Here is a 21,297-nt window from a genome sequence, read left to right as displayed (position 1 = left end):
CATGCAGCGACACCCGTTTTATACATTTTTATTCTTCTCATTTACAGGCCAACGAGTCAAAAGTGTATTTGGATACATGATCTAACTTGATCAGTTCATTATGTAGAAAAGGCTATAATTTAACAGTCAGCACTTTTTTTTTATGATTTAGGAATCTGTGGGTTAGGTTACTTTAGATTCTTGATGGTTTCTTCCAGCTTCTCTTTGTTCGCTCCAGAGAATTCATGCACCTGAAATACAGGAATTCCAAGTTCAGGCCTTTCTTTCAAACCATCACTTTTGAAGTAACAAAAGCAGACAAATTGAGAGCATTCAAAGTCACACAGAAATGCACACTTGCTAACACTTATAGTTTATGGGCGCTCAAAAGATGCGTGCTTTTCATGTCAAGACGATTGTAATTTTCTCCCGTTCCAGACGGAAGTCACCAGACACAGGTTTCTTAGCAGCTTCATTCTCAGTTTCCAGCCTCTCTCTCTGTCATTCATCCTAACCTCAGAATTCCACTTTTGTTATTACTTGTGCAGTGTTAGAAACTCAAACATAGAAGGCTAATTGTTGGGTGTTCTATTGGGGTAGAAGAAGTGAATGTTGTTTACATATAGCAGACAGAAGAATCGGAAGTCCCTTCTGAATTTTATTTTCTCCCTCTTAATCTTTTTTTTTAAATTAAATATTTTTCTTTACTCCTTTCTCCTCCTCCTCTTTGTTTTTATTGCATTTAGATAAGTTTCAGTTTGGACAAAAAAAAGAGGAAGTTTTGTACTTTTCTCTATAAACCCTAATAACATCCCACACACATATATATATGGCACCTTAAACCAAGGTTCCATCACCACAAACAAATGTTCCTTTTAATCAGCAAGATTTTATCATTATTCCTCATTTCTACGCTGCTTTATATTTTAAAGGGAAAATCATCAAAACATCAAATAAAACAACCTGGAATAAAACAAATTCAAGCTTCAAGGAAAATATTTCAGATCGTTCGCTAAGGAACATTTTGCTTCCCCCCTATTTATTTATTTATTTATTTATCTGCTTAATTTATAAAGCTGCCCCAGAGCAGAAGTACTCTAGGGAGGCAGTGTGGTTTAGTGGTTAGAGTGTCAGACCAGGACCTGGGGGACCAGGGTTCAAATCTCCATTCCGTCCTGAAGCTCGCTGCGTGACCTTGGAGCTAGTCGCAGCCTCTTAACCCACCACACGGGGTCGTTGCAGGGATTAACTGAGGAGGGGGCTATAAACGCAATAAATAAGCTTTTCTAGGACTTGCCGATCGAAAGGTCGGCGGTTCGAATCCCCGCGGCGGGGTGCGCTCCCGTCGTTCGGTCCCAGCGCCTGCCAACCTAGCAGTTCGAAAGCACCCCTGGGTGCAAGTAGATAAATGGGGACCGCTTAGTAGCGGGAAGGTAAACGGTGTTCCGTGTGCTGTGCTGGCTCGCCAGATGCAGCTTGTCACGCTGGCCACGTGACCCGGAAGTGTCTGCGGACAGCGCTGGCCCCCGGCCTATAGAGTGAGATGGGCGCACAACCCTAGAGTCTGTCAAGACTGGCCCGTATGGGCAGGGGTACCTTTACCTTTACCTTTACCTACTTACCTGCTCAAGAAAGCTGGAGAGACCAGCCAGATGGAGTTGTCTGTTGCCAGCTTGGCACCCAGAGATCTCCACGTGGCAGAAATTGGACCCCCCGCCAGTCACAAAACGGGCCTGGCTAATTTTGAATACTGCCAGAGAATTGCAGTATTCCCCCGGCCACAGCCACTGCTACCCATAACCTAACAAGCGATGCACATTATGAAATCTGGCGCCTGAAGCCTCAGAGGTAGACTCAACAGGCATTCCCTGGTCCTGAATGGAGTAATTGTGCCCCTGAAGGACCAGGTGCGCAGCCTGGGAGTCATTTTGGACTCACAGCTGTCCATGGAGGCACAGGTTCATTCTGTGTCCAGGGCAGCTGTTTACCAGCTCCATCTGGTACGCAGGCTGAGACCCTATCTGCCTGCGGACTGCCTTCCCAGAGTGGTGCATGCTCTGGTTATCTCCCGCTTGGATTACTGCAATGCACTCTACGTGGGGCTACCTTTGAAGGTGACCCGGAAACTACAACTAATCCAGAACGCGGCCTTGAAAGACCTACATTGGCTCCCAGTACATTTCCGAGCACAATTCAAAGTGTTGGTGCTGACCTTTAAAGCCCTAAACGGCCTTTGTCCAGTATATCTGAAGGAGCGTCCCCACCCCCATCGTTCTACCCGGATACTGAGGTCCAGCACTGAGGGCCTTCTGGTAGTTCCCTCACTGTGAGAAGCCAAGTTACAGGGAACCAGGCAGAGGGCCTTCTTGGTAGTGGCACCTTGCCTGTGGAACGCCCTCCCACCAGATGTCAAAGAGAACGACAACTACCAGACTTTTAGAAGACATCTGAAGGCAGCCCTGTTCAGGGAAGCTTTTAATGTTTGATGTATTATAGTATTTTAATATTTTTTTGGAAGCCGCCCAGAGTGGCTGGGGAAGCCCAGCCAGATGGGCGGGGTATAAATAATAAATTTATTTTATTTTTATTTTTATTTTTATTATCATCATCATCCCTTTGCCACCAGGTGTGTGTCACTGTATACAGTGGTACCTTGTTTCCCGAACAGCTTGGCTCCCAAAGAAATCGGCTCCCAAATGCCGCAAACCCGGAAGCGAGTGTTCCGGTTTGTGAGCACTTTTCGGAAGCCAAACAGCCAACACGGCTTCCGCAGCTTCCCGACTGCGTGCAGGGAGCTCCTGTAGCCAATCGGAAGCTGCGTCTTTGTTTTCGAAACGTTTCGGGAGTCGAACGGACTTCCGGAACGGATTAAGTTTGAGAAGCAAAGCACCACTGTATATACAACCTTGTACGGAGTGTTGGGTAGGGAGGGCAGAAATCCAGGTAGGTTGAGCCAAGAGGGATGCCTCACAAGACCCCCAACAACTGAATATAGTGCCTCCCTTCCCCACCCAAAAATAATAATTCTGGAGGTGGCGTCCCACGGCCCCCACCCCCAAGATGTTTTGCCGGAAATGTGGGACTACACGTACCTTTTGATTGTTCTTGTAGAACTGGAATGTTGGCATGCACTTGACGTCACAGTGAGCGGCAACATCCTAGAGGAGATGAAAGAGGTTATCTGTATTAGGTTGACCACATGAGTTGGTACCCAAGATAAGGAAAACCTGAAAAGAAGCTGAACCACTTATAAAGATTCGAGGGGGAGGGGGAGAGGAGAGGGAGGGAAGGAGAAGAATAAGATGCAACAGGGATATTTTCCACAAGGCAAGGAAGAAGCTGCAGTAATAATAATACTAATAATACTACTACTACTACTAATAATAATAATAAATATTTATACCCCACCCTCCTCGGCCAGAGCCAGGCTCAGGGCGGCTAACACCAGTAAAATTACAGCAAACTCATAATGGGGGGGGGGGGGCAATTTAAAATACAGGTTAAAATGCAATCTAAAATGCAGCCTCATTTTAAAAGTAGCCCATAGATCAAAACCATAAGGGGAGGGAAACATAAAGGTCAGACGGAGTCCAAACCAAAGGCCAGGCGGAACAGCTCTGTCTTGCAGGCCCTGCAGAAAGATGCCAAGTCCCGCAGGGGCCTAGTCTCTTGTGACAGAGCATTCCACCAAGTCAGGGCCAGTACTGAAAAGGCCCTGGCCCTAGTTGCGACCAATCTAACCACCTTGCGACCTGGGACCTCCAAAATGTTGTCATTTGTGGACCTTAAGTTTTGCCTGCACCAAGGCAAACCATATTATGCACAAGTCGCCCATTTACATTTCTCTTAGCCATAGGGGAATAAAAACTATGGAACAGCAATGTTCCAATTGCACAATGTCATGCTCGTCTACCCTTAGGGCTAATGGAGGAATAGCCAATATGTATTCTAAATTTCTATACCATTTTAATATCCACCCCACCACCCCAAAAAAATAATTTTGTAAATTGCAGCTGGGTAAATGCTGAGAATTGCAAAATATCACACCCTATCTACCACACCACGTAGTGAAGCCAGTTTAAACAGTAAATTCCCTCTTGCCTGGGAAGTTGAGTTCTGTGAAGCCAAGGCTTGAGAATGGAATGGTCAGCACTGGCCAAGCTACAAATTCCCAGGGCTCCTTGGCAAGAGAAATTCTGCATTTCGAGCAGTTTTAAAAGCCCAGGTTCACCTTTACATAGTTCCATCCTTATTTCTGGGATTGCGATAGCATGAAGCTGTTTTCAGTTTGTTCTGGTGAAGCCTGGGGTTGTTTGTTAAACATATATTACACCCCTTCTCCCAAAGGAGACCAGGGTGGCAAACAACATGTGACTAAACAATGATACATCCTAAAAGCATTCCCAACACAGACCAGGGAAAGGCCACAACTGAAACGACTTGTTGACAGAGGAAGGTCTTCCGCAGGCGCCGAAAAGACAACAGAGGCAGAGCCCGTTGAATGTTCAAGGAGAGGGAATTCTGAAGTTTGGGTGTCAGAGCACTAAAGGCTGATCCCTGTGTTGCGCAGAACAGACCTCCTGATAAGATGGGCATCTGCAAGAGGACCCTTCCGCAGATCGCAGTGATCCAGTCGGTCTAAAAGGGGTGAGACCATGCTTCAGGTGGTCCTGGTCCCAAGCTGAATACTTGGCAACGAAGTCTGAGTGCCACTCTGCCCCCTCGGAGGACATTGTCCAGAACCCTCTGCAACGTGCGAGAGTTTCCCCAAGAGACAAGTCCTTAAAATACGTAGCTACAGCTTTCTCTTTCTCTTCTTTCTTTCTCTTTCTCTCTCTCTCTCTCTCTCTCTCTCTCTCTCTCTCTCTCTCTCACACACACACACACACACACACACACACTTCTAGTTTGACAGCCACACTCTAGAATTTACCTGAGCATCATCCACGTCGATTTCAATAAACACTACATCCGGATACTTTTCGAGAAGACTCTGTTGGGTAAAGAAAGGAGAGAGGGTTATACTAGAGATACCATTGCTAAGAAGAGGAGGAGGAAGAAGAAGAAGAAACCTTGCCCTGCTGGTTGGGTTGCCCCAACCACCCTGGGCAGCTTCCAGCACATATAAAAACATAAAATGTCAAACATTAAAAACCTTCCTGAAACAGGGCTGCCTTCAGATGTCTTCTAAAAGTTGTCTTCTTCATCTCCTTGCCATCTGACAGTAGGGCATTCTACAGGGAGGGCGCCACTACCGAGAAGACCCTCTGCCTGGTTCCCTATAGCTTCCCTTCCAGGATTGAGTTATCTACTCTCTCGTACATGGAAGCCCCCGTTAGCCATCCCCAAGCAAGTGGCAGAGATGATGGGGTCAATCTGAGCATAAAAGGAGTTGACATGTTGGGTAGAGGATCCATCAGGAGGCTGGGCAAGGTTCATCTTTGGGAGCCTTCCACTTTGGCCATGGGTCATTCTCGTTCCCTGGCAGCTAGGGCAAGCAGCTGAATCAGTGGGCACAACCTCTATTGCTCTGCTCTCTCCTCCTCAGGGTTCATGGGCTACGGGAAAGCCGAAAGGAAGTCGAGGGGACAATCCAAGCGTCCACCCTCTCAATGTTTGAGGTTGTTGAGCAGGACCAATGTCAATTTGCAAGTATCCCCCATCCACACAAGCTCATGAGCAAGGCAACCATAGTTTCTCCCACAAGTTCTGCAGGCAAAAAGGAAGTGATTGGCAACTACCAAGGGGAAGAATACGACGAAATGGTCTCATCTCCTGTTGTGCTGGGACGGCAGGGAGGAAATTAAAGTGTCCCATCTTAAAAATGTATAGGAGCACTATTCTGGGTTCGAAATTAGCCAGGCACCAGGGCCACTGAAGATGCCTGGGCACCATGATGGCATGTGACATCTCCACATTCTGGGGATCTTTTAACACACTCATACCCCTTCCTGTAGAATTCTATCAGTTATATTTTATCTGCAGAACCGGAATGAATTTCTGGAAGCAAAATTCTTTTTCTGTGCAGCCTGAGAAGGAGCAGTGAACGATGTGATAGCTCACTGTTGTCACTTGTCTCCACCTACCCTGTCCCACTGCAGTGCTCACAGTTGTGAAGAATATTCCTACATTATGAATGGTTCATGTCACCATTAAGAAAAAAGAGGTAGGAACAGGCCAATAGATATGGGGACGGTCCCTGGAGCAAGGGACTTTTCTCCAGGTTCCCTAAGCTCTTAACCTGCCTCAAGCTTGTCACATCTGAACTAGCCAGATGTTTAAATGATAGTAAGTCCACCATTTGAAAAGTAAAACTTTAGAGGCCTCTTGCCCAAAAATGACAACTAGACATTCAGGGTGGATTTGATTTAAATTAAATCGATTTAAATCACGATTTAAATCACTAGTCAGGAAGACTTGATTTAAAGATTTTATTTTATTTTTGAGTTTTAGGTAAAGGTAAAGGTACCCCTGCCCGTACGGGCCAGTCTTGACAGACTCTAGGGTTGTGTGCCCATCTCACTCAAGAGGCTGGGGGCCAGCGCTGTCCGGAGACACTTCCGGGTCACGTGGCCAGCGTGACATCGCTGCTCTGGCGAGCCAGAGCCGCACACGGAAATGCCGTTTACCTTCCCGCTGGTAAGCGGTCCCTATTTATCTACTTGCACCCGGGAGTGCTTTCGAACTGCTAGGTTGGCAGGCGCTGGGACTGAACAACGGGAGCGGACCCCGCTGCGGGGATTCGAACCACCAACCTTTCGATCAGCAAGCCCTAGGCGCTGAGGCTTTTACCAACAGTGCCACCCTTTAGCACACATGAAAAACTTAAATCCTTATTTCCTGATGAACAGCCTTTGGACTATAATGGACTATAATGTAACTTAAATAGAAAGCTATCTTTAGAAAGATTTTTGCTCCAAAAGCATTTTATTTTAAAAATCTGATTTAAATTTTTTAAAAATCTGATTTAATTTTTTTTTTTAAGTTCATTGATTTTTATCCACCCCGTAGACTCAGAGCAGCTTACTTACGTGGAAGAACGGCTTGATCATTTTGCATGGTCCGCACCATGTGGCAGAGAAGTCGACGACTATGAGCTTTCCACCAGCATTTGTCAATTCTGCCTGAAATTCCGTCTGGGCAGGGAGAGAGAAGAGAGAGAAACCAGTTTATAGGAGCAGTTTCAATTAATTCAGGCGCCCCTTCTACACAAAAAGACGCAACTCTGTTTATGAAGCACTTTTTCAAAGGCCGAATCCAAAACTGAAACAGCCCGTGCCAAGGTCCATACCTGCCCCCACCCCTGCGAAAAGCAAATAAACAAAGGCACGCCGAAGACTCGTTTCTATTCCGCCTTTTGGAAAGTGCCTTCCGGAGGGGTGGTCTGCGTTCAGATCCCCCCAGAGCCCAATTGAAAGAGCAACAGGATGGAATACCAGCTAAAAGCTAAGGCAGCAGGAAGCACATCTGTTGAGAGCAGGCAAGCATTGCAAACCCATGCACCACGCAGTTGCCGCTTGAGAACACTTTGTGCCAACTTTTAACCACACCAATTTGTTCTGAGCTTTGCAATCCATGGAAGTTACTAAGCCCACAGGTGCCCTGGGAGGCCGTCCTTACAGGCCATAACCAAGTGGTTGTTTACATCCTTAGGGATGTACAGCCTTACACCAAGCCAGATCAGAGCTCCATCCAGTATATTTCTCACTGAATGGCAGTGGCTGTTCAGGTTTTCCAGGTTTCAGAATTTCTGGAACCGAAAAGCTGTTTCTGTGCAGGAGAAGTAAACATTATATTTAATGGTTGTTGCTTGGCTTCACTTGCCATTGCCCTCCTCACAGTTGTGAAGAATATTCTCGCATCTTAAAAAGCAGAGACATCACCTTGCCGACAAAGGTCCGTATAGTTAAAGCTATGGTTTTCCCAGTAGTGATGTATGGAAGTGAGAGCTGGACCATAAAGAAGGCTGATCGCCGAAGAATTGATGCTTTTGAATTATGGTGCTGGAGGAGACTCTTGAGTCCCATGGGCTGCAAGAAGATCAAACCTATCCATTCTGAAGGAAATCAGCCCTGAGTGCTCACTGGAAGGACAGATCGTGAAGTTGAGGCTCCAATACTTTGGCCACCTCATGAGAAGAGAAGACTCCCTGGAAAAGACCCTGATGTTGGGAAAGATGGAGGGCACAAGAAAAAGGGGACGACAGAGGACGAGATGGTTGGACAGTGTTCTCGAAGCTACTATCATGAGTTTGCCCAAACTGTGGGAGGCAGTGGAAGACAGGAGTGCCTGGCGTGCTCTGGTCCATGGGGTCACGAACAGTCGGACACGACTAAATGACTAAACAACAACAACATCAACGTGTTACCATTAAGAAAGAGGTCGGAAGAGGCCAATAGATATGGGGACTGTCCCCAGATCAAGGGACTTTTCTTCAAGGTCTCCAAGTTCTTAACCTAGCTCAAGGTCGTCCTCTGAACTGGCCAGATGCTTAACTGATAGCCAGTCCACCATTTGAAAAATAAGACTTTCGAGCCGCCTTGTCCCAAAATGGCGACTAGGCATTCCGTTTTGGCGACTGTGACCTTGGGTTTAAGGAGCCATTTGGCGCCTAGGTTGTATACCTGAGTTTCTAACACTGGGTGTAAAGATCTCTCTGCAGAACAAGCTGTAAGAAAAGACACTGAACTCAGCCTTTGAGTGCAGCCTTCCGCATCTCCCCAACCTTTGCCCAGGGAATGCAGCTTTCAAGTTAGATTTTGAGAACTTACTGGAAGGTTTTGAGTTGCATTCCCCAGGGCCTACCTAAGTGCATGCACTTTGAAGTTGGCATGCTTCTTTGAATGTATCTTATGTCAATATCCATTTCCATTACCTTGGTGGACAGCTCCAAAACCATTTCCCCGCCGTCAGCGAGGCCTGAATAATTTCATCTTCCTGGAATTGCTACTAGCCAAAAAGTAGCACAACTAATGGAGGGGAACGTGGCATGTCAACGCAGCCCATGCCTCCAGCCATGAGTCCGGTGAACTCGGCTAGTAGCCAAGATTGGCACATTTAAACAAGGGAAGCTGAGGGGTGAATCCCATGCTCTCTGAAACTCTCCCTTCACCTGGTGCTGGGTTAGTAGCAGGGTTCGAAATTAACAGGGCGCCAGGTGCATTTTGCGCCTAAAGATTCTCCATTTGCGAGCACCTCAAAAAGTCTGGGTGCCATTTTTGGACCCTCCAGGATGACTGAAATGTATGTGCTTTGAAGCTCCCGAGTATATGGATAGGCAATACGTTAAGGAGTTTATCAATAAAGAGTAGTGTGTTTTGAAAACTGAAGTATGGCGCCCATATTTTTATTGTCAACACCCAATTAAACAATTTCTCTGAAAAATGTGATATTAACAATGTATCGCTTTATGTGAACTGTGTATTACTTCATGCTTATCAAGGTAATAAAAAGTGTTGCCGAATGTCTCCCAAAATGGTGACGGCGCCCACAACTCAGGTTCCAGGAGCCTTTGGGCTCCTAGCTTTTCTATCCCAGTTTCTAACACTGGTTAGTAGTGCAGCACAACAGGAGGAGGAGGAGTGGGTGAGTGCAAGGCTTTGAGTCTTCAGCCAAGACCCACGATGGGGTTGCAACCCAAATCAAGGCAGGCTGGAAACAACAACATATACAGGGGTGGAATTAAGAACGAAGATCTACTGACGGGGCTGAATTGCCCTGCTGTACAATGCGGTCCACAAGCCATGCACTGGGAGTTGGAATGTTTTCACTGCGTTCATCCATGGAAACTTTTCTACAGCTGGAAGAAAAACCCGCACAACTGGTAGCGTGACCAAAAATACAACTAGCTATCAAACAGGGCCGTTTCAAAGTTGCAGATACACTCTGCACCCTAGTTCACTATCCCTTTGGAAGAGTATAAGGAATGCACAGCTCTTTGGATATACCAAAATTCAGTCCGGTTTAAACTGTTTTCAGTAACTTAAGCCCTTGCCCAACTTTACATCATTTAAAACAGAACATGTACACCATTCCTTTTTCATGTCTCTTTATAGCAAGTTTTAAGCAGCGTTCAAAATTCGCCTGGCGTATTTTGCACCCGGCTATCAGCCACCTGGAACCAAGTGAAGAAGTTTGGGCACCCAATTGTTGCACTCAGTGAACTTTTGCAAAATAACCTTCCTGGAATTGTACTGTGTATGAATTTGGACCAAGCTGCCCGGAGAACCACTGTGCTAGAATCCAAGATAGGTTCGTGCCTACGGCGATGGCCTTGGCTTGCATTCAAGTCTTAAGAAATTCAGCAACTCCAAATGCAGTCAAGCAAATTGGAAAGAAAATTAGGGGTTGGGGAGGGAAGAGAGAGCCCGAGTCTAAGAAACTGCTGCATTCCCCTTTGGACATTATATTCAGAGTGTAGTCAAGACAAAGAAAACAACATTCTCAGCCCAGCCAACTTTGCCATTAAAGATTATGAAATCTCAGCTGCAATGCACCCCTGGCATGCGCCATTTTGTTGCTGGCTGAACATCGTGTATCCACATTATAAAAAAGAATGCCTTATACTAAGAAGTTTTGAGAACATCCATTTCAAAAAAGGATATTTTATTTTGAAAATGGCATACACGCAGCTATCTTGGACAAATAAACCCAAGTCCAAGGACAGTTTTCAAAGCCAAAAAAAGGGAACCTGCCCAAATATTTTGTAGCCATTTCCGAGATAGAACAATGTAACAAGTGCTAAGAATAAGCAGAGTTGAAAGGTTTTGCTCTTTAAGGAGGAGGTATCTCACAGTGTATTCAAAACACAAAAGGAGCTGGACTCCTATGGGCAAGGATATAGGATACCGCCATCCAAGATATTGAGACAGAAAGGTCCTCAAGCTTAGAAGTGGAGCATTTGATGTGCAGGCAGAAGGTTCCACACACAATCCTTGGCAGCTCTGTAGTACAGTGGTATCTCAGGTTACATACGCTTCAGGTTACACACGCCTCTAACCCAGAAATAGTGCTTCAGGTTCAGAACTTTGCTTCAGGATGAGAACAGAAATCGTGCTCCGGCGGCGTGGCAGCAGCAGGAGGCCCCATTAGCTCAAGTGGTGCTTCAGCTTAAGAACAGTTTCAGGTTAAGTATGGACCTCCGGAACGAATTAAGTACTTAACCTGAGGTACCACTGTACCAGGAATGCCCCACCCAGTGTTAGAAACTAAGATATACAAGCTGGGCAGCAAATGGCTCCTTAAACCAGGGTTACAGTTGCCAAAACTGAATGCCTAGTTGCCATTTTTGGGCCAGACGGCTCAAAAGTCGTATTTTCCAGTACTTTTGGTTCCAGAAATTCATTCTGATTTTGCAGATAAAACACAGCAGCTAGAATTCCCCCATCCTGTAGAATTCTTTGTGAAAACAGTCAAGATCCAAGGATCCCCCCAGGCAGGCACCTCCAGACAGTGTTCGGAATTAGCCAGGCGCCAGGCACATTTTGCAGCTGGCTGTCAGCCAAGTGAAGATCCCTGGGCACCAGGATAGCATCTCCACCATCTGGAGGTGCATGCCTGGGAATAATTGGACCCAGACCGTTTTCATACATCAATACCCCAGCCTGTAGAATTCTATCAGTTATATTTTAACTGCACAATCAGAATGAATTTCAGGAACCAAAATGCTTTTTCTGTACAGCCTGAGCAGGAGCAGTGTTATAGCTATTTGTCGTCACTTATCTTCACTTACCCCATCCCACTGCCTTGCTCACAGTTGTGAAGAACATTCCTACGTTATGAATGGTCCGTGTCACCATTCAGAAAAAGAGATCAGAATAGGCCAATAATGTGGGCTGCCCCTGGATCAAGGGACTGTTCTTTTTGAAGTTCTCAAAGTTCTTAACCTGGCTCAAGGTTGTCCTCTCAACTAGCCAGATGTTTAACTGAGAATCAATCCCAGTCAGTCCATCCTTTGAAAAATAAGACACTGGAGCCGTCTTGCCCCCAAATGGCAACTAGAGATTCTGTTTCGGTGACTATAACCTTGGTTTAAGGAGCTATTTGGCACCTAGTTTATATATCTGAGTTTCTAACACTGCCTCCAGATGGAGAAGACCTCAGGCGCCATATTGGCACCCAGACATCTTTACTTGGTTGCTAGTGGTTGATACCCAGATGCAAAATGTGTCAAATTTCAAGCACTGGTCCCATCTGAAATCCTGGGGGGCTGCTGCTAATTAATGTAGACCAGGGACGTCCAACAGGTCGATCGCAATCTACTGGTAGATCCCCGGGAGGTTTTGGTAAATAGCGGTCGATCGCAGGGTCCCTTTCCTTAGCGTCGCTAAAATCGTTTTTAGCCCAGCCCCTTTGCCCTGCCCTCCATCTGCAGAACGGAAGATGGAGTTTACTGAGTGAGGTTGTTTCCCCAGTGATTTGTTGGTGAGTTGCTGTTCCTGTTTTCCCCAAAACCCTTAAAACCAGAGCTTTCCTCTTCCCTAAAAAAAACTCAAGAACTTTGACCTGAACCCCCCCAAAATAGGGGTAGATCACTGCCAGTTTTTAATTCTGCAAGTAGATCGTAGTCTCTTGGGAGCTGGTCACCCCTGATGTAGACAATACATTAGAGGGACCAGCGATCGAGCTCTATAGCTCCCTAGAGACCTACCGTTCAGCAGAAGCATGTGCACCAGCCACAATAGCTGAATGAGCCGTCAGACAAGTCCATTAAACCACAGTGACTTAGGAATTCAAGAAGGCCCTCTCAAGGCGTCACCCAATTGTTAAAGTGAGAGAGCCCTTTCCTCTCACAGCCACTGAAGAGATGTTAGTCAGAAACATAAAAGATGGCCATCTATGACTCAACCCGCATTACAGTTCACATCATTTGTTTGTTTTAGCATTTTAAGCTGCCTTGGCAGAAAAATCAACCTGTGAAGGTCACCAATGAATGGCCAAGCAGTCCCAACAGTATCTCTCAAATTTCCTTTGTGCCATACAAGGCAGCAAGCAGTCTGTTCCTAATGACAAGGCAACAGTCTACTCCTAATAAGCTTAATCCACATTTCCATGTTAAGTTGCTGTTCAGAGAAAGCTTCTTCTGAAGTCTAAACTAATAGATGCTTGCCCACAAATTACAGGCCAGTTTAAATCAAGAGGCAGTCGGGTTGCAGCATTAATAACATGGTACTTGATCAGCAGATCTTCCTATTAGCCAAGGTATAAATATATATCTGCAAAGCTCACAATGATAATCATATAGGAGGGGGGCATATGGGCATTGTGGAATAACCCAGGCTTTAACTTAAGTGATGCTTAACCTAAGTGGCATTTAAAGAGGATGGTGTTCATTAAATAGAGCTATTGTTTACTATTTATTAAATAAACAGCATTCCCCCAAATTTAGATGAAGACAGTACAAGTCCACAGCTCTTATAAGTGGAGAGGAGATGAAAGAGGCAAGCTAAAGATTCAAATCACTCTTAAACAGATGGCAAAAGTGCGGCACATAGGGATGCTGCCATTTCGGGTTAAAGGACCCCTGGCCGTTGGGTCCAGTCGCGGACGACTCTGGGGTTGCGGTGCTCATCTCGCTTTATTGGCTGAGGGAGCCAGCGTACAGCTTCCGGGTCATGTGGCCAGCATGACTAAGCCGCTTCTGGCGAACCAGAGCAGCGCACGGAAACGCCATTTACCTTCCCGCCGGAGCGGTACCTATTTATCTACTTGCACAACGTGCTTTCAAACTGCTAGGTGGGCAGGAGCAGGGACCAAGCAACGGGAGCTTACCCCGTCGCGGGGATTCGAACCACCGACCTTCTGATCAGCAAGTCCTAGGCTCTGTGGTTTGACCCACAGCGCCACCCACGTCCCTTTTGGTAACCATTTCGGGTTACCAGTGTTCAAAATCAGCCAAGTGCATTTTGCAGCTGGCCATCAGCCACTTGTGACCATGATGATGGGCACCAGGATGGCATCTCCACCATCTGGAAGTGCATGCCTGAGGATCATTGGATCTGGACTGTTTTTACACACTAACACCCCATCCTGTAGAATTCTATCAGTTACATTTTATCTTCACAATCGGAATGAATTTCAGGAACCAAAACGCTTTTTCTGTGCAGCCTGAGCAGGAGCAGTGAACGATGGTGCAGCGAATGGTTGTAGCTTGCCTTCGCTTGCCCCGTCCCACCGCCCTGCTCACCGTTGTGAAGCATATTCCGATTTTACGAATGGTCCATGTCACCATTAAGAAAAAGACGTCGGAATAGGCTAATTTATATGTGACCTGTCTCTGGATCAAGGGACTTTCCTTCTTGCAGTTCTCCAAGCTCAAGGTTTTCATCTGAACTAGACAGATGCTTAACTGAGAATCAACCCCAGTCAGTCCATCATTTGGAAAATAAAACTTTAGAGCCATCATGACCCAAAATGGCAATTAGGGATTCCGTTTAGGCAACTGCAACCTTGGTTTAAGGAGCCATTTTGTGCCTAGCTTATATATCTGAGTTTCTAGCACTGCTCTCGTGGGATCTCAATACCCAAGGTATTATTCTCATGGTGAAACTGGATGGCACCACAGCGATTATTTTTTGGACACTTGTGGCTTTTGCTGCACACTGTGAAACTGGGACCGATTTGCCTCATCTCAATTTGCCACACAGTGTTTCATTCAAAACTGGCATTCTGGACTTCCCAGAGTTGCAATATTTTGTGTTACAGCTTGCAAAACAGAAACTGTGTGACTTCTGTTTTTGCAAAGCACAAGTTCGCCTGAGGAAGCTAAAGTCTTTTCACACATTGCACCAACGAGACCTTGGGGCCTCTTCGCACAGGTGTGAATGCGGTCCAACGTGGCCTGGTGACATGTACCTTTTTTGGATTCCTGCAAACTTTTTGTTTTAATGGGGATGGGGTTTCAACTTGAATGGGTGCTGTTTATTCCTACATTATGAATGGTGTCATCATTAAGAAAGAGGTCGGAACAGGCCAATAGATTTGCAGACTCTTCCTGGATCAAGTGGCTTAAGGAAAGAAAGTTCTCAAAGTTCTTAACCCAGCTCAAGGTTGTCATCTGAACTAGGCAGAAATCTAACTGAGAATCAATCCCGGTCAATCCATCATTTGGAAAATAAAACTTTAGAGTCGTCTTGCCCCCAAACGGCAACTAGACATTCTGTTTTGGCAACTGCAACCTTGGTTTAAGGAGCCATTTGGCACCTAGCTTGTAAATCTGAGTTTCTAGCACTGCAGGTCACATAAAGGAATAAAGTAGCAGCAATGCCTCACTGGATAGCAAGAAGGCTAGATTCAAGCACGGCACCAAATTTAAGGGATACTGAAAAAGCAATCCAGTGGAGAGTTAGAAGAGCATTTCCAGCAGGGAAACAGAATGAGAAAGGATAGTCTGTATGCCGTATGGCAGCACAAGCTGGACATGTTTTCTCAGAAGCGAGTCCCACTGTGATCAGTCATACTAATTTCCTAGTAAGTGCTTACGATTACAGTCTCCCTGTACAGTCTAACCTTGGCCGTCTAACGTAATCCTTTCCAGAAGCCCATTTGGCTTCCGAAATGTTCGACAACAGAGGAGCGGCTTCCAATTGGTTGCAGGAGCTTCCTGCACTCAAGTGGAAGCCGCGTCGGACGTTCGACTTCCAAAAAAGTTTGAAAACCGGAGCATTTATTTCCAGGTTTTCGGCGTTCAGGAGCCAAAACGTTCCAAAACGGAAGTGTTCAGGAACTGAGGTTTGACTGTATTTACATAAAGGGGATGAGAGGAGAAGAAATACCCTTATGTTTCAACTATATTAAGAGGCCAGCAAAAGCAATTCAACATGACTGAGAAGAGCTCAAGCGGCAATAACCTAAAGATCACAGTAGAGAGAAAGAGTCGAGCTAAAGGTTAGGAGATAACAGCTCAGCAATGGATTACAGCTTATAAATTACAGAGCTTCCTTCTCTGAAGCCCTCATGAGAAGAGCTGGAGCAAACATCTTCCAGGAACACTATGAAGAGGCAGAAAATCCAGATCTGGGGCTGGATTCTTGCTAAATTCCAATGAACGCACCCACAGACACTGGGGGACTTCCATAACTTTAGCCTGTAACAAGTCAATGTCTTGTTAAAGGGGAAGCCAGGAAGTTCATCTGTCATCTGACAGCAATAAGCTCACTGGCTGCATCTTTTGTAATCTTCTTCTTCTAAAAGGACTGGCCTACCTTACAAAGTCACAATAGGCTTAACACTGGAAGGAGGGAGGGGAAGGAGAGAAAGATCTCTACAAAATGCAAGTGTTGTTGTTATTTTAAGATTCAGATGTTTTTAGTTTTGTTGCCTTCTGGCATTTCCCTTTAACACTCCAGCCCTCTTCTCCCAAAGCAGTGTTTAAGCACTGCTAACCCAAGACAACCCTTTATGTCTCAATGTGAGCAGATGAAACCAGCCCGAGAAAAACTTCCCTGTGCCACTGTGAGTCATTTCTCAGACACTGGGGTGGCTACCGGAAATCTCTGCTGAGGGTGGAAGAAGCAAAAGCAGGTCATCCTTTCAGTTTCATGCCTAGGGCACGTCAGGATTAGAAAGCTAGCCACATTTCAACTTTTCCGCCTAGGCCAGGGAAGGGATGCTAGAAAGAGGAATACAAGAGATAGTAGAGCATGAATTGTGGGGGTGGAGAAGGAGAAGCCGCGAAGGCTTAAAAAAGAGAAAGAAAAAAACATGGGTTAGGCTCACACCAACTAATTTTTTCCAAGCAGTAGTTTTCCTTCCCAAATGAGCAAAGCCACACAACCACATTCAGCAAATGTCAAGAAGCATACAACTGGTCACCGATATGATTGAGGAATAAATCAAGAATGTTTTGTCTCCTCCCAAATCACAGGAAACAATGCATTTGAATAGTTTATAAATACAGTGGTACCTCGGGTTACATACGCTTCAGGTTACAGACTCCGCTAACCCAGAAATAATACCTCGGGTTAAGAACTTTGCTTCAGGATGAGAACAGAAATTGTGCTCTGGTGGCGCGGTGGCAGCGGGAGGCCCCATTAGCTTAAGTGGTGCTTCAGGTTAAGAACGGACCTCTGGAACGAATTAAGTATGTAACCAGAGGTACCACTGTATGTTCCAGTACATATCTAACACACACCCTCTAAATTGGAAGAAATTTGTATCCTAACAGCAACTCACCAACTTGCTAACATTAAAGGTAAAGGGACCCCTGACCGTTAAGTCCAGTCGCGGACAACTCTGGGGTTGTGGCACTCATCTCGCTTTACTGGCCGAGGGAGCCGGTGTTTGTCCACAGACAGTTTTTCCGGATCATGTGGCCAGCATGACTAAGCCGCTTCTGGCGAACCAGAGCAGCGCACGGAAACGCCGTTTACCTTCCCGCCGGAGCAGAACATTATGTTGTCATGAAAGAGAAAACTTATTTCCTAGTTCTCAGTACAGACATCTTTGAGTGTGCAGCCATGCCCTGCTTGACAACGGCGTTGGGTGTTTCTGCTCTGCAATCCCTATGCAGCTTCTGTAGTCCAGGAAAATTTAAGCCTTCCTAGGGCTGAGCACAGCTGATCACAGGGGCGGCGGCGGGGTGGGGTGGGGTGCTGAAAGCAGCCACTTCCCCAGGGCATAGGGCACTAGCACATGAGCAGTTTATGTAAACAACAGAGGAGAATACTATGCTACAAGACTCATAGAATTATAGAGTTGTGAGGTAGAAAGCTGGAGAAGGAACTGGCCACCCACTCCAGTATTTTGCCATGAACACCCCATGGACAAAAGGAGAAGCTTTGAGGAGAAATTCCAACACATGCTCTGGTTCATGGGGTCACGGAGGGTCGAGCACGACTAAGAGGACTGAGATGGCGAAGGTAGCAAGCATCTCTCCCTGTGCAATTAACACAAGCTTCCCTTCGGGTAAAGGAAACGAGGGATGGAATCCTTTTAGAATCTCTTAAAATGCAGGAGCTTGTCAGAGAGAGAGAGAGTGTCTCTGCAGCAATTGTCGTTTTTTTTTGGCTGCAACCGCCGTCGCTCCTCCTGCCATTTGCCTCCTCCCTCTGTGCCCACGCTGCTGCTGCTGCAACCGTTCGCAGCAGCCATTAAAGTCTGCCGCAGGAAAATCCAGAACAGCAAGAACACAAGAGGCCCTTCGCCGGGGCAGTGGGGCACAACTCTCCAAACAACAAGGCCTGGGCTAGGCAAAGAGGCGGCCGCAGCTCAGATAAGAGCTCGGCAAAAACTCTTGATGTTCAAAGCGGGAGTCGGAAACGGGGAGCTGCCAGAAAAGCTGCCATCTCAAGAGGACCACACTTTGGTCGGCGGCGGACTTTACACATGGGCAGAGTTGTGCCGCAAGATTCTTAACTCTCCACGGCAAGGAGACGATTGTACCTGCCGCCACTCCTTCCACTGGGGGGGCAAAGTGTCCTTTCTAGGTAGCCAGCCCTGCGAAAGAGTTTAATCAGGCGGATCCAGGCAGAAGTCGGAGGAGGAAAAGTGCTGGGGGCCCGCCATGGTTGTTTTCTCAGCAAGCAGAGAAGGAGGAGCCCCTGTACACAGAGCTAGGAAGGGGCTCCGAGATGATGCAGGCAAGGAGAAGAAGAGGGAAGGGAAGCAGACAAAAGCCCTCGCTCCCATGCCCCAATGCTCCTCTTAACTGGCACATGCGGAAGCAGATGCTGATGCAACCCCAATGAGCCTCTGGGGCAGGTTTTCCGGGTGGCAGAGGCAGCCGCAATGCCAGGCAGGGAGAGGAGGCGGCCGGTGGAAGAAGAAAAAGAAGAAGAAGAAGAAGGGGCACTTCAGGAAGTTAGAAGTGCCTCTTCCTGACCCCTGCAAAGCCACCACCAGCGTAAAAGCCCTGCACGTATTTATTTATTTTTAAGTGCAAGAATGCAACAGGCACCCAAAGGATCTTTCCCACACTAGATAAGAGGCAAGGAGCCAACTCCAAGGGGGGCCAAGGTCCCTTCAGCCCCTCCCCAATAAAATATTGTAGGGGGCCGGAGCCCCCCCCCCCAAGTTAACGGGCATTGCCATTCAAACTGGTGTGCGCCTTGCTATCCGGTTATGCCAGACCACAGGGCTTACCTGGGCCCATAGGCGTTGCCGGGTTGGAGGAGCAGCTGCTCTCCCCCCCCCCCCCAATAAATAAAAATACTTAACTCACCGCCCAGTGGCACCTTGGATAGCTCGCCCCCCCATATAAATCCTAGCTACTCCATACTTGGGGGGGGGGGTCCCATGGGCGTAGCCAGGATTCTTGAGGGGGGGGGGTTGAGCAGACTGTGGAGCAGAACCACAGTTAGTTAAGTATTTTTTATTGGATTGTGTTGGGGGGTTCAGCTGTCCCCTGCCCCCCCTTGGCTACGCCCATGGATAAGCCCCCCCCCTAAGATTTCATTCAAGTTGGCACCTCTGCAGCCCACCCCGGGTTGGGGGGGTCAGATCAGGTCCCTTAAAGAGAGGGCGGAGGAGTTAGGGGTCGGCAGATGCAAATATTGCAACCCCGGGATTTTGCACGCGCGCTTCTCCCCCGGCGGTGGTCCTTCCTCCCTCCCGGGCCTTGGCCTGGGAAAGCCGCCCCCCAATGCAAGGGGGAAGACCCTTACCAGGCTGCCCACGGTCTTCACCATCTTTGCGCGTCCTTCCGGCGGTTCCTGCGACTTCTCGGCGGCGGCTGCAGCGACTCTTTCCGTAGCGCCGCCTCCCTGCATCGCCTTATGTATTGCAGGGCGGACAGCCTAGTCCGGGGGGAGGAGGGGGAGGAGGAGGCGGCGGCTGCGCAGGCGCGCGGGGCTCCGTGGGAGGAGGAGGGGGACACGAGGGGGGAGGGTTGGCTGGCTCGCTGGTGCGCAGGCGCGGAGTTTCCTGCTTTTCCCTATCTCCTCCTTCTTCTCATCTGCCCCGCCCTCCAGGGAAGTCCCTGGGCTTCTGATGCGGGGGAGCAGAGGGGGGAAATCCCCCCTATTTCCCCTCCCCCGCTCTCCATTTCCCAAAGGCGGGTTGGGATTGGGGAAAACAGGGAGAATAAATAAAAGGGACACGCCTTTTTTATTTATTTATTTGCAGATTTTTGCAGCCCGTACATACGATGTGCAAAATAAAAAAAGGTTAAAAATAAATAAATCTGAAGGCAGCCCTGTTTAGTGAAACTTTTAATATTCGATGAATTATTGTATTTTAATATTTTGCTGGAAGCCGCCCAGAGTGGCTGGGGAAACCCTGCCAGATGGGCGGGGTATAATTAATTAATTATCATTGCTTGAGCACCCACAAAATTCCCCAGGAAGGGGGTCGGGCACCCACAAATTTCGGTGCCAAAGCCATGGCACCCCTAGCCCCCAGATGCAAGCCGACAGTCCTATGTTGCTTAGAAGTGAGCCCCCCACCAAGATCATAGAATGGTAGAGTTGGAAGGGGGGGCATCTAGTTAACCCCCCCCTGCAATGCCGGGATCAGCGGCAAGGTAGTTCCAAAACGTGCCCAAGGGGAAGGCACGGGATGGAGGCAACTGCCCCCCAATCAAAGTAAATCAATTAAAAATACTTAACTAGCTGAGGTTCTGTCCGCCTCTAAGTCCTAGCTTTATGCCCAAGGAGCAAATGTGGAACCAGATGCTGCTCTCGAGTAGGTGGGCGCACACGATCCTTCATGCGCGTTTGCTCAGCGTTGCTCAGTGTAAAGCAACAACAAAGAGAGTCTTGTGGCATCCTTAAAGACGTGCGGATACAGTGGTACCTCGGGTTAAGTACTTAATTAGTTCCGGAGGTCCGTACTTAACCTGAAACTGTTCTTAACCTGAAGCACCACTTTAGCTAATGGGACCTCCTGCTGCTGCCGCGCCGCCGGAGCCCGATTTCTGTTCTTATCCTGAAGCAAAGTTCTTAACCTGAAGCACTATTTCTGGCTTAGTGGAGTGTGTAACCTGAAGCGTATGTAACCCGAGGTACCACTGTATATTGGAGCAACAAGCTTCAGTGGTAAAAAAAAGTAATAAAAATGCTTCACTAAAATTAGAAAGATTTTGACCTATTTTTCTGAGCGCTTGGAGTACAACTGCGGTTGAGATGTTTTCTTCCAAATCTGCTAGGCAGAACCTGACAGAGGATGATGACAGGTGAGTGTCTTGCCACCCACCCCCCAATAAATCCTGGCTATGCCCAGGGCTGTTGCAGACCACTTCATCTAATGCACCTTGTAGGAGCAGGTACGCGGGTGGCGCTGTGAGATAAACCACTGCCTATCAGAAGGTCGGCGGTTCGAATCCCCGAGACGGGGTGAGCTCCCATTGCTCAGTCCCTGCTCCTGCCAACCTAGCAGTTCAAA

At 47.4% G+C, this 21,297-nt stretch overlaps 1 protein-coding gene and 1 long non-coding RNA gene across 2 annotated transcripts; both read right to left on the bottom strand.

The window, feature by feature from the left end:
* Positions 1-12: 12 nt before the first annotated feature.
* On the bottom strand, positions 13-19,740 carry LOC114587593 (thioredoxin). Its single transcript, XM_028712060.2, has 5 exons — positions 19,581-19,740; positions 7,011-7,115; positions 4,913-4,972; positions 3,072-3,137; positions 13-230 (listed from the first exon to the last, which is right to left on the bottom strand). The coding sequence occupies exons 1-5, from the start codon at positions 19,683-19,685 to the stop codon at positions 168-170; spliced, it is 399 nt and encodes a 132-aa protein (XP_028567893.2). The 5' UTR covers positions 19,686-19,740; the 3' UTR covers positions 13-167.
* Positions 334-3,061, bottom strand: LOC144326028 (uncharacterized). Its single transcript, XR_013391186.1, has 2 exons — positions 1,594-3,061; positions 334-1,265 (listed from the first exon to the last, which is right to left on the bottom strand). It is a non-coding gene; the product is annotated as an uncharacterized LOC144326028 (long non-coding RNA).
* Positions 19,741-21,297: the final 1,557 nt, after the last annotated feature.

The sequence above is a fragment of the Podarcis muralis genome, chromosome 17 (genome assembly GCF_964188315.1).
Source record: "Podarcis muralis chromosome 17, rPodMur119.hap1.1, whole genome shotgun sequence".
Classification (NCBI taxonomy): Eukaryota; Metazoa; Chordata; class Lepidosauria; order Squamata; family Lacertidae; genus Podarcis; species Podarcis muralis.
The sequence above is the reverse complement of the archived record's forward strand: the minus strand, read 5'-3'. Positions and strand labels throughout refer to the sequence as shown.